Source organism: Falco punctatus (genome assembly GCF_963210335.1).
Source record: "Falco punctatus genome assembly, chromosome: 8".
NCBI classification, from domain to species: Eukaryota; Metazoa; Chordata; class Aves; order Falconiformes; family Falconidae; genus Falco; species Falco punctatus.
Window position 1 is genome coordinate 40,340,127 of NC_137588.1, and position 13,286 is coordinate 40,353,412.

Consider the following 13,286-nt stretch of genomic DNA (forward strand, 5'->3'; position numbering starts at 1 on the left):
AGCTGGGAGCTGGTTACACCTCCAGGAAGTACATTTCCTACACAGATTCACTTGTTTTCCTTGAAGAGGTCAGGAGCAACCACATATGAGCCCATCATACTGGTTATGTTGCCTGCTCAGAAGGGACTTTCCAGGCAATCTCCAGGATGGGTTTCTGTCTTCCCAAATAGTAGGGTTTGCCCACCCTGGAGTCACAGGAATCAGGCTGGAGGAGGTGGCCAAAGATGACATGGTCCATTCACCTGGTCCAAGGATGGAACAAGCTCTACCACAGTGCTCCTCAGAAAGGTTTCCTCACATACTGTCCTGAGACTTCCATGGAAGAATGTTTCAGTCTCTGTAGGGATTTGTGCCAGTAATTTACCTGACTATTAGAAATGGTTCCTTCATTCTTTAAGCAACGCTGCCCTGCTGTGATTTTTTTATATCGCTACTCTTCTTCTATCACAGGGGGCATGGAAAGCAGATTGCTGCTTTCCTTCTCACAGCAGCCCTTTCCATATTTGAAGGCTGTATAACTGTCATTGGGCAACCTGAAGCTAAAGGAGAAAACCGTGCAAGGACTGGATCTGGGAAATATGCTCAGCCTCTTCATTCTTCAGCTCTTTAAAACCATTCCTGCAGGCTTCCCTCCCAGTCACCTTCTGCACCCTGTGGTCCTTCTTTCAGCAAAGATTGCATTGCTTTGTCTCCTCACCACCATGACAGCTCCTGAGCCATCCATCTCCTTGATCCCACAGCGAAGGATACAAAACTAGAGATGGAGCACCAGCATCAGGTCAGCTGTGAAGGCAAACACACCAAGGGCTACCAGGGAGCTCACTGGCAACCAATACAGCTACCTAGAGCACATCTGCAACTCCAAAGCTGCACCTAAGTGCCAAATTCCTGTCTTCACATACAGCTTCACTGTAACCATAATGCTGAGTCCAAAACAAGTGATGAATTGCATCAATTAACGTATTGCAGCCATACAAATCACACTAATGCATAGCGAATACGGCCCTCCTTTAATTACAATTACAGACACGTACATTTGTTTTTCTTAGTAATTAAAATGTTCTATTGTACTTAATACTGTTATCTGTATTCCTTGGTTAAGTGCAATTACATTTGCTTTCTTAAGAAAGGTGCATATAATTTAAAATTAAAACTATATATCTTTTGCTAATATTCTTTTTCTAATACTGTTGCTTTCCATGACTGCCAATCTAGAACACAGTAACTTCTCCTGAGTTTGTTCACAAAGTTTCTAGAAAGTAATACTGTTCTAAAGCTCAAGAAAACATTTATTTGTGTTTGATTTGGGAAAATTTCCTGGTTCCTAAAGCACTTAATGCGATAAATGAGGTACCTGAGGCATCTGCAAGGCAAAGGAGCTTTCACAAGGAGCACTGGGGTGCTCTCGAGTGCACTGTTCATAGCCGATGTGCTGTAATTATTTCAAGAAGAGCTGGAGGAATTCCTTTTAAATCCTATAAGATGAAAATCATCCCTATAGAAGGGGAAACTTTAGGATGTTCCACAGTTGAGAAAAAAAATCACAGCAGTGAAGGAAGCAGCTCAGTCCCACATCCACCTGCACAGGAAACCAGAGACCCTTCCTACTCATTATGCCTTTAATGCAGCTCACAACCTCATGCGGGAAGGTCTGCAAATATAAATTTGGTCTGTCATTAACGTGATTATTATTTGGCTTGTCACAGCATAGGAAGAATTTCTTCCCTGCAGGAAATTATTATATTCTTTCTCTGCATACTGTCCCCTCTGCAGCCACAACCCATCCTTAACCAGCTCACCCAGAATGATCAAGGATGGAAAAAGCTACAAGAAGGAAAAGTATTTCAGCACACATTGAAGGGTGAAATACTGCAGGCTGCAGTACTGACTGCCATCCATCCTACACAAAGCAGGAAGGTATCCAGACCAAGAGCTTTAAACCACCGTTTGGCTGACTTGCATTTCTAGAGAAGAGAGAACTTTTGTAAACAGTGTGAGCGAACACCGGGCTCTTACAGATGCTGGAAGAATGTCCTTGCTTGCGTTTGCTGCATGGGGAACAATTCGTTTCGAAACACGCTCTCCCCGACAGCTTGCCAACAGCAGACTTTCTCCATCTTACAGCGTCACAGAAGCAGGGATATTGTGAAACCGTTCACAAGAGATGACCTGTTTTAATCTCAGCTGTCATTTCTAATACTGTTTAAGTTTATGCAGTCTCTCTAGGAAGGATGGAGCAATGTTTAAACATTACCCACTCCCTTCCTGTAAATTCTTATACTGTTTTGATTCCTTATCTCAAGCTGGAGAATCTCAAACCGAATCTGAGATCCTGTTCTCACTGTATGACGCATTGGTAGAGCACAGAAATAATAACTCCAAAATTCACTTAGAAGAGGTTACGATCCGGTCCACGTTCACAAACTTTCATGTTTTCTTAGTTCAAGAACTGGAATTTCCCCAGCCCACCTTTCAGGCGCAGCCTTGTTTTTGTCAGACTATGGAAATACTCTTCAAAAGCAGATTTTTTGCTTAATTTGAAACACAATGCTAGTCAAACCCAAATACCGATACCAATATTATCTCATACCAAACAGATTCAGACATTATGTCAGAAACCAGCTATCCTGCAGGATTACCACTTACAGGAAGGGAACAAGTCACCCCAAGCACTCAAAGAGCAGCAGCAGGTTATGGAGAAGTTGCTCCTGGCCCTCAACTGTGAGCTTGAGACACAGGCTGCATCATCTCCACCAGCTGCGCTTGTATTGCCCTGGATAAACAGATCCTGCCCTTGTCTGCAGTTTTTCTCTCAGATTCAAGGAAACCCCAACCTCACAAAATAATAATAAACATCACAAAGCCTCATGGTATAGAAGCAGAAAATCGAGGGAAGAGGTGGTGCTGTTAATTCAGAACAAACCCTCTTCCTCCCACAGAGGTATCTCAAAAGCCACACAATTAATTAAGTCTGCATTTTTAATGAGGTTAAATCAAGCAAGTTTGGGTCATTATTATGAATGTTTCACACTATTTTAATGACAAAAAGGTAAACCACTGAATGGAAAATTTGCAAATGTAGAAAACGTAACTCCCATTAACTAACAGTTTCAGGTACATAAAATCTTTGCAAGTCTCTTAAAGTATCCACTTTTAGCCAAACAGCTGAAAAACTAATTTATTTCATTACCAAATCTTTTGCTCTGCATGTTGAGAAGCAAGATTCCATACAGGTATCATAGCTGCACATGGTTAACAGGCCTCAATAATTCAAAACCACACAAGAAGGACAATGACATCCTGCATATCTGACAGGTGCCAGCCCACTGTAATGTGAAGAACCCAAAGCGCTGCACTATGCTGTCCTTTACACCAGCAGCTGCACTGGTGATACGCCAACCAGCCCAGCAGGGCTTTGTATGTCATTAACACCTGACCACGTCCCCAGGGGACAACACCTGACCACGTCCCCAGGGGACTGCAGCCCAAAACTCACTGCCTGCACCTGACAGACCCCTTCCAAACACACCACCAGTGACTTACTCTTTCTGGTTTGTTTTTATGCCGAGATTTTCCTCGTCTTGTGCACTTAAGCTCCAAGCAACTCATCTCCATTTCTCCACAACAGCTCCCCAACTCTTCAGAGAGCACACTGTGGCCAATGCTATCACAGGCAAGGAAGAAAGCAGCGCTCGGAATGTAAATCAGTGCAGTTTAAGCCCTCTAGCAAACAAGACCTCAGCTGCAGGCTCCCTCTGCTTCGCTGCTTCCCAGTCATTGCCACCCTCATGTGAAAGAGCCCCTCCTGCCATGCCTGAGCACCGCTCCTTTGACTCAAGTAGCTCTGAATCCATTTGCACAGCTGGTGAATTTGCCCCACTTGCTATTATTGATGCCTAGACAAGAAAAGCACAGACACAGAATTTATTTCTTTTTTGTCTGGGTTTTGGGTTTGGTATTTTTGTGTGTTTGTGTATTTTCTTTTCTCCTGGCAAACCAACCACTGCTAGAACACTATATTTCTGCAACACGCTAACCTAGTGTTTAACTCACCCAGCTGACACATACTACAATTACAACTTGTATTCTCAGCACCAGGACTGTAGAATGTGCTAGTTAACCTCTGTTCGAAATTCTCCTGTTTTCCCTTGGAGCTGCAGGGACAGATGTTTTCCCACAATGTGCAGTCATGCACATACATAAAATACATACATAAAAGTAAGAGCCCTCCTGGCCTGCAGCCCATCCACCTGAACTGCCTGTGTTAATCCCTCTCTGTGTCCTAAAAGGAAGGGATAACATAATATATATATAGTTATTTACAATATAACAAAGACTTTCTCCTCTGTAAAGCAACAGTTAGATATCCAAGCTCCTTCAGGCCACATAATATACTTTGTAAAGCACTCTGCAATACGTATAATTTCGAGAGGAGAGACCAAAACAAATTAGCAGCTCTTATTCCTCTGTGCTTTGATAATAATTTGTTTCCAGTTCTGTGTCGGTGATCAGGGTTAGTGTAATGAGGGGCAGGGAACAGTAACAGCCTAGTTAAGCTGGGGTGTATAGGAAGTAAACTGCAAATCAGCTAGTTAGCTGGAGCTTGGTGGGCAATGTTCCTCCCATGCGCTGAGAAGAGAAGAATCTTTTAAAAAATTAATAAATTAAAGGTCAAAGCAGAAACAGAAAGACAACTGCTTTGACCTGGATCGTATTTGCCCAAGTTCCTTTTCAAAATCTTTTCCAGGACTGCATACTGTTACTGAGTATATATGGGTTCCTAGACAGCACAGAGAACAGTATGTTTGTTCCCAGATCTTACAGATCTACTTCCTGGTTTGGGGGACCATGGCAGAGAACAAAGATGATGCATAACTTGCATTCTCCTGGATGAAATTAAGCTACTTTGAATTTACAATAAGCCACGTATATTTATGGATCAAGAAATTAGTGGCCTCAGCAGCAATACCTACAACTAAGAGTAGCAGCATCAGCAAAACTCCTTTTTTTACTCAGTTCATCTGCAGCACTTATAGAAAAATATATTTACTATATAAATTATGCCTCAGCTACAGAAGGAAGTCTCTGTATACTCCTATAGCTACATATACAGAGCCCCCAGAGTAGAAGCAGCATATGCTTATGGAAGGAGTTTTTCTGCTGGCTTAGTAGCATCAGCTTTTAGGAGGACAAGTGAAGCAGATGAGCTCCTTGGTCAGGATAGCTGTATCCACATCATAGCCTTTTGCACAGTGATATCATCTAGAGGCATGAATTTTTCACAATCAGAGCAAACACAGCCATGCCAGCACAACGTTGCAATGTGGCCACATTTCAGTCTTCTCTCACCACAAGGGAACATTGAACATGTCCAGCAACAGGAGGGAGAGAGGAGTAAACTGCAAGTGCTAAAAAGTTTCAGGAAAATCAGCCTCATATTTTGGGATTTTCAGCTGCCTGGCTGAAGAAATCTTGAATTTATTTCCAGAGGAAAGTTATCACACAAGCCCCAGATCCAGAATTTTAAATGTGTTCATGCGGCACTTTCAGCAAACATAAGGGCGCCTTTGGGATCAGGATTCCATCACTGCCACTCTCAGGCTTTTCCCATAGTGCCTCCAGTTATTACACTTCTTGTTTTATTTGGATATAAACTTTCTGAGGTGGCTTCCATCAAAAACTGTGATGAAATAACTGTCAATAGTATCAGTAGGACTAACACCAGATATCAATAGGATGATTTTCACAGTCACTCAAGGAAAAAAAAAAAAGAAAGAAAGAAAGAAAGATATATTTCAAACCAAATTCAAAACATCATCTCCTTCTACCACAGAAAGACATTTTGTGGACCTGCAGAACACTAAGGTTTTTCCAGCTTGACTCAATAACCTCAATTTGGCTCTGAGACCTACCCACGAGGATTGTCGTGCCCGTGCCATTTCACAGCCATAGCTTATTTATCTTTATCTTTACCTAAGCTTCCAGCCTTGTCAGTGAACAAAATCAGGTAAAGTTTTTGAAGCCACCAGAACATGAGAAAGAGCTAAATGTATTTAAGTAAACACAACAAGAACTGAAATGTCTCAAAATCCAGACCTAAGCAATGAGATTCCAGAGGCCTGATGTACCACTGCTCTACACGACAGAGACTGGGGATGATATTCTAAAAAATCCCCTGCTGTACTGCATTAACATTACATCTCCAGCAGAGCATTTCCCCTTATCTATCAGGGAGCCAGTCTGAATTTAGCCTTCATCCAGCATTTATCTGACATGAAGATCTATTTATTTCAAAACTGATTTTGTAGCTTCAAGTATTACACTGTATTTCTTCCAAATAAATAGCATAGCTGGTGCTAATAAATCCCCTGGGTCGCCGTCACTGGCATTGGCACAGCAGGTCTAATATCTGATGTAAATAATACATACAAGATGTTCTCTTAAATAGAGTGTTAGACCATGATATTAAGACTCCAGCCTGAGGGCTCTAAACCCCTATGTAATATTGATTATAATTACTTCATTAAGCCTGATTCTTTAATATCTTTACACCAAAGCGATATTACTGAAGGAGTTTGAAGCAATCGCCTACTAACACTAAGGCCCGAGTTGGGCCATCTGTTTCTGACACATCCAGTAAATGTCCTTCAGAACCCCAGTCCAAAGGGCTGAAAAGTTTGGGTTTCAGACCCCGTCCATGACATGAGATTTATGGTCAGAAAGTGATGGTGTGACGTGCTGAACCTTCATCCCAAAGGGCATCACGCTGAGCCAAGCCCGGCTCCTGCAACGCGCTCCCAATAGAGGCAGAAGGACTTGGACTAAGGCACGCTGCTCACAGCTTCACTGTCTCTTGTATTAAATCTGGGGTTTACAACCTTCACAGAGAGGGCACAGCTTTAAAAGTTAAGACAAGTGACCATTGCCACGGCCTGTGTCATGCTGCATGCAACACGGCTCATCCTAAACATCAGCAGTAAATAGCTCCAACAGCTCTCCTGGCTTGGCCAGACCTGTGGTGTATTGCCTGCATCAAAGCTAGGAGAAAACAAAGCAGAGTTTATTATTGCATATAATATTAAAAGTGCATATTATTGTTTACTTTCACTGTTTTGTTCCAAAAATTTGTATTTTTAAGCAATTATCTTCTTGAACATGCCTTAGATCTGTGGTGAAGCTGACACCATCTGTCAAAATACGATAGCGCTTTTAAGGTAATAAATACAAACAGATTAGATAATCCGTTATCTGCTGGGAAATTCCTAAAATGTCTGCTGTCTAGCAGGCTGTGGGATTCCCAAAAGTGGGGCAGTCATGCCTCAGCAGCAGAAGTCTAACCACAGGTAGTAGCATTGTGAAACGGCACCTCTCCCAGCTGGCCTGGCCCCCAGCCTCTGGTTCATCCCGCAGGCTGAGACCTGGGACTCAGCGTGACGCAAGCTTTGTGTTCGGGTGGCTAAACAAACCCCAAGGCTGCTGTTTCATGAGGAGTCCTGTGTCTGTGATATTTTTTTTCCCCCTTCTATGTCAGTCCAGCCCCATGTCAGACAAGAGGGATCCCCCAGAGCTGTGGGGAATGTCCTGACAATCCAACTAGGAGTTACTCACTCCCTCCTGTCAGATACATACCGGTACATAGAAAGAAAAATACAGGTCTTGTTGTTCTTCTGTCCCCAGTATTAAACTAGAGAGGAAAAATGTGTTGACCAGGAGAATTTGGCTGACTACACAAATTTATACATCCACAAACTACCCGAGAACATTGGTTGGCAGAAGACGTTGTTGGCATTTCAAGCACATTAAACAGTGATGGATTTGAACAGTGTTTAGCCTTCAGCTAACGCAGATAACTTTAAGATGTAAAGCATACCTTTTGATAAGAAATCAACAGGAGTTACCTACCTGATCTGCTTAAACTCTCCATTGGAGTCCTTATTTGCATAAATACTTAAAGGCTTTTTGAAAGCAGAGCCCATATTCTGCCCCAGCCCAAGCCAGGCTTGGCACGCCATTGGCCCATCCTTCATTTATACACCAGCAGGCAAACATTTCCCTGCCCTTGTACCCCAAATGGCAAGTTACAGGCAATAAACATGGGAGGAAGACACCATGTAATGTAGGATCTTATAAGCATTATCTAACCTCTTCGCCCCCCCCTCCCCCCCCCCCCCCATTTCAGTCTTTGCTTTTCTATAACCTGGTTTCAGAAAAGCATTGCACTGCATGGGGTGAAGGTAAAATAAGAAGCACCTGTAGCCCCAGGGTTCAGACCAAGACACAGAACATCAGCCTGAAAAGCCACAGCAATATTTGAGAAGCCATCAGGTAAAAAGCTTGAACAAAAAGGCTGCCTCATAACATGCAGTGATCAGCACAAAGAGTCCAGACCTTGACTAGAGTAATCTGTTCAAGCCCAATGTAAATCTTAACAAAATTACGTATCTTAATTCCCTTTCAACACCATGCTCTTCACAGCTCTTTTTAGGGTCGTTGTGGCATTTCTTGAGTTATCACATACCTATGAGAGATACACTTCTTCAGGTCTGCCACATATTCCAGCACTGACCTTGAAAATTTTTCATACTTATCAATCTATATACATAAAATACGTGCATGCACATATTCATAAATAAATACATTTATGGCACCGCTTTGATAGATGTGCTTTTTTGTAATACATTGCAAAGTCTTACGAGTGCCTTATTGAATGATGTTTTGGAAAAAAGTTAAATACTCAGCTCTGAACCAAGCTGTGTCAAACTTATTGCCAACTATAACAAAGGACTGCTGTGAAACATAACTCTTCCATGGAATATACTGTAATTGTACTTTTTGAAAGCAATGTCAAATCGTTGACATTGACTTGGTATTCTACAGTACAAGAAATGCAGAAAAGTTACAATATATATAAGCTGTAAATTAGATTGTAATCCAAACTTATAATTTTGCTAGTTGTTAGACAGACTATTTGGGTGCATCTTTATCTCTGTGATTTTTCTATTCCTTTTTCAAGCTGTTGTCTTTTTCTCAGATGTTCAAAACCAGATTTTTCAATAATATTTACAACAAATTACACTACAGTTAGAACAAAATACAGTTAAAATAAAGTTAAACTCAAGCCAAATCACAAACACAAACTTACCAAAGATTTATGAAGAGAAAACCCAGACTCTGGCAGATGAAATCCAGAATGCAGTATCTGGGGCAAATACTTCTTAGTTGCTGAGTATTCCTGAAGGTAAACATCTGAAAAACAAAATTCACATAAGCTCAGAAATGAGCGGTTATCCCATTTAGCACATACATTATATTTTTAAAATTCATCTTGCCTAATTGATGCCTTGTCATTCACAGAGCATGATGCAAGGAACAACCTAAGCTATGTGTACACTAGTGAGCACTGCCAGCCAACAGGACCCTCTCGACAGAGCAACAGAATTGGTGCTGAGGGTCTCCAAGTTGCAAACCTAAGTGCAGAAATGTGGACAGTCACACTCCCAACCCAATCTAACACACTCATATAACCCTCCCTTTGAAAGCAGGAAAAATCCTGGAAGGATTCAGGTTGAGCAGACATTGGCATGTAATGCATTTACACACACAAATTACTCCATGGGATAAAGCAAGATCTTAAAAGTATCTTGTTAATCATCATCAGATGTTTAATGTGTTCATTATCACCTACTTTGATTCTATTTCATAAAGCTACGACAGAAAGATTTCAGATGAAGATTGTACCTTCCAGATGGAAATGAAAACATAACAACACTTATGTGCAAATATAGGAGAAAAAAAGAAAGAAAAACATATTTTCCAGAGAAAACAAGTTCTTGTTCTCTTGAGGATCCTCCCTCAACTGCCAAAACTATGACAACAAAAACCACTTTGGAGAGAGATTTCAGTGATATTTTAAAAAGACATTTTGGTGGCATTTTTCACATTCTGCCTTTCCTTGTAAAGTCATGCAGCTTAATCAGCACAGGCCAAACACAACCAGGAGTATGACTCCCACTTACATTTCTTTGCTTCCTGATATCCCAGAGCTGCTCAAATTGAAGACACACTGACGGAGCATACTTATGGATTGCCCTGCAAATTTACACGGCATGTTTACTTCTGCCCTGCAAACTACCTAAAGTCCATGGGGCATGTGGAGAGTGCTATGCCTGCTGACATCTTGCTGGACTTGCCAGGTCTTACTGGAAGCTGAAGATCTCTCCTTCTCGCTAGAAAACAGCTTTTCCATCCTAACCTTTGGAAAGAGTCCCCTCAGCATTTCTGCAACTCCATGGCACAATGTTTTACATTGGGTTTCTCCTGAGATCACCAAGCCATAGCTTTAAGTCGAGAAACTGGAAATACTCTGACAGTTTGGTTATTTTTTAATATCTGAAGTTCTGCAGCTGGTGAGTGGAAGGTGAAGTTGCTTAATGCTTCGAACGCCAAAGCCAGATGGAAATACAACGGCGGACTGAGAACAAGTGAGCTTAGTAAAGGTGCCTAACAAATTCATTTCTCACAGTTTTGTAAGCTGCCACATGAATCCCTCCTTAAATGACCATGATGTTTGTGCAACAGATCTCTCCCACAGTTTTACAATACATTATGCACCTTTAACTGCTTTCTTTGCCTCCCTCCACCCACTATTCGATCTCTGCCTTGACTACTTCTAACATTTCGAACATCTGAAGAGCTGCCAAAATTTTGAAGCAACCTATTTCCAGAAATGTTTCTTTACCTCCAGATACGTAATTTCTCCCAAAACACTCCTCTGGAGCAAAGCCTAGGACGGCAATGTGTTACCCAGGATCAGTGAAAGGTTTACGTTTCAGTACCTATTGCACCTGTCATGATAATACCAGGCATTTTCCACCCACGATGTAGGAGAGAATCCAAACTTCCTGTGGGATGTGCAAAACTAGCACTCAGCCTTGGGAGCCATCCAGGCATGGTTATCAGAGAGAGAAAAGCTATTTCTGCTGGCTTGCAGGAATTGATGGCACCATTTAATGTCTTGTCTTTATATGCAACTGTGCATAACCCAGTTTTTCCACAGCTGCTGTGATGTAAATAAATTCCGTATTATCTCCATTTTACATTGTATGCTGTAATATAAATAGCACTGGAACTTACGCTGGGCATAATTCAATATTTAAGACATTTACCCTTTTCAAGTAGAAGGCACCCACAGAGCTGCCTAAAAAAAGACAAAATAGTTGACCTGCTTCAGGTCTGGTAAGGACAAAAATACTACGTATATTCTTAGATATATTTCCCTAAGTAGGATAGTATTTCTGGAAATAATGTCATTGAGTTCATCATTTTTTATCGTTGTAAACTGATAGTTCACTTCAAGGGCTCTTTTTGAACAGTACATCTATATTATACTGATTGATAAATATTAGTATACATGATACGTGAAGAATCCCTAAAATACCGCCACTTGCTTCTCATTATTAGCTATACTTGAATATCTTGTCCCTATGTATAAAATCCTGAATTTCTGTACATTCTGTTACCTAATTAGACATCATCTGCTTCATTGAAATTTACCAGAGCAAAAATGTATCCCTTGGTACCTGTAATTTTCATTCAGGCTTTCTCTCTTAAGGTAGCAGTACTTCAGCTGCAGACTGCAGCAAAGCCCCATCATTCCCAGAAAAATGGAATCCACCCTTAGAAATAGCTAACACACAAAAGTAGATACAAACAGAGTTTTCTTCACAATAAATACAGCTATGGGCAGCAAAATTCCTTCTATTTTGTTTCAGTAATAAATCACTTCCCTGACTTGAGTCAGTAATGAGATTTTTAATCATGTGGATTGAACATCTCCTCAAGTAAATAAAAAAGTATAGCTTCCTCTTTATCTTTAATAAAAGATTTGTACACTGCTGAAAGGATTAGTATTACACTTTTGAAGAACCTGAGATTGATGCTTTTCAATTCTCCTTCCTATTTTTCTACGTCTTTATAATTCAACGGTAATACAGGGAATAGTTAATAATTCATAAGGTAATTTTAAGGCTTTTATTCAGAAACCTTTTGCCTATTGACTTAAGGATGTGCCATAAAATATCCAGGTATTACTATCTTAGTAATTTGCAGATTATACAGATGAAATCTCTGAATTTATGCAAGTCAGGATTTGTGCTTAAGAATCAGAGCACATCATTACCACCTTGGAAGGGTACAGGGGGAGGAAAGAGCTTTGCAGGACTATTTAAACCAGTATATTTCATGTCTTCACACAGTTCTGCTTTTTTGCCCTTGTTTGCAGGTTTATTCTTGATGGAGTTATTTTTGCAGTTGCCTAAGAGACAAAGGAGCTAGCTGCATTTTTTAAAAAGGTAAACTCTGCCGCACGTGTTCCATGCACCCCACCTGTACGAGGTCCAAGGCAAAACCATCGCTCCAGCAAAGCTCAGCTGGACAAAACCCAGATTCTCCTAGTCTCTTAAAACAAAACAAAACAAAAACAAAACAAAACAAAAAAAAAAAAAAAAAAAAAAAAAGACTTGTTTGAGATGAAAATGTCAAAACTGGCTACCAGTTCATATGGATTGAGTATATTCGATTTGAGTTGCTGATGGACACAAAGCTGACACCACGCGCTGGCAGGGCACTCGCTGCCTTTGGGAGGGGACAGCAATAACCTCGCAGCCCCGACAGCGTTGCAGCTGCCTCCGAGCGCTCACCAGCCTCTTGCACATGGTGCTGCCTCCTCCAAATGGCTGTGAAATGAGCTGGCTGAAGAGTTTCCATCCACATATTGTTTAGAAAAATGATATTTTTGATTGAGCCCATAACTAGTTCACGAGGAACTTAAGTCAAAATTGGACTGGGGGTGTGTGTCAGTATTTGATTCTTGAAAATTATTTCTTTTAGTATTATTTTAACAACCACCCCACTTTAACTTGTTATTTCCCTCAAGTAAGAATTGAATCTTCTTCTCTCAGAGCTGCTCATCAGACTGAATTTTGCTACTTTCACAAAATACTCAATAGCAGTCAAGATTCAATAGATTTGGGTATAGCTTTGTTACCTACTTTAAAGAACCAAAGCATTTTTACCAGTGTGTGTCCTACTTTCACGTATGTGCACCGTAGCTGCTGCAAAGGCATCACCCATCTTGTGCAAGTTTCCAGGTACTGCGAAGGAACAACAGTGGAGGGTAATAAAAATTGATAGTAGTTATTAATTCCACACCTAACAAAGAAAATTGAGTTGAGCTGTGTACATAGCTGTTATTTACTGCTGTGACAAAGTTAATAGCACCACCTTTA

The 13,286-nt window shown here is 41.0% G+C and overlaps 1 protein-coding gene across 1 annotated transcript in view; it reads right to left on the bottom strand.

Annotated features, from left to right (window-relative positions):
* LOC308068823 (uncharacterized protein) overlaps nucleotides 1-13,286 on the bottom strand; it is a 225,603-nt gene that overhangs the window by 105,636 nt on the left and 106,681 nt on the right. Inside the window, exons 3-4 of the mRNA XM_080400113.1 lie at nucleotides 12,385-12,456; nucleotides 9,143-9,246 (exon numbers count right to left, since the gene is read on the bottom strand). Of these exons, the coding sequence (XP_080256239.1) occupies nucleotides 9,143-9,246; nucleotides 12,385-12,456 (176 nt within the window). The remainder of the gene's footprint in view (nucleotides 1-9,142; nucleotides 9,247-12,384; nucleotides 12,457-13,286) is intronic.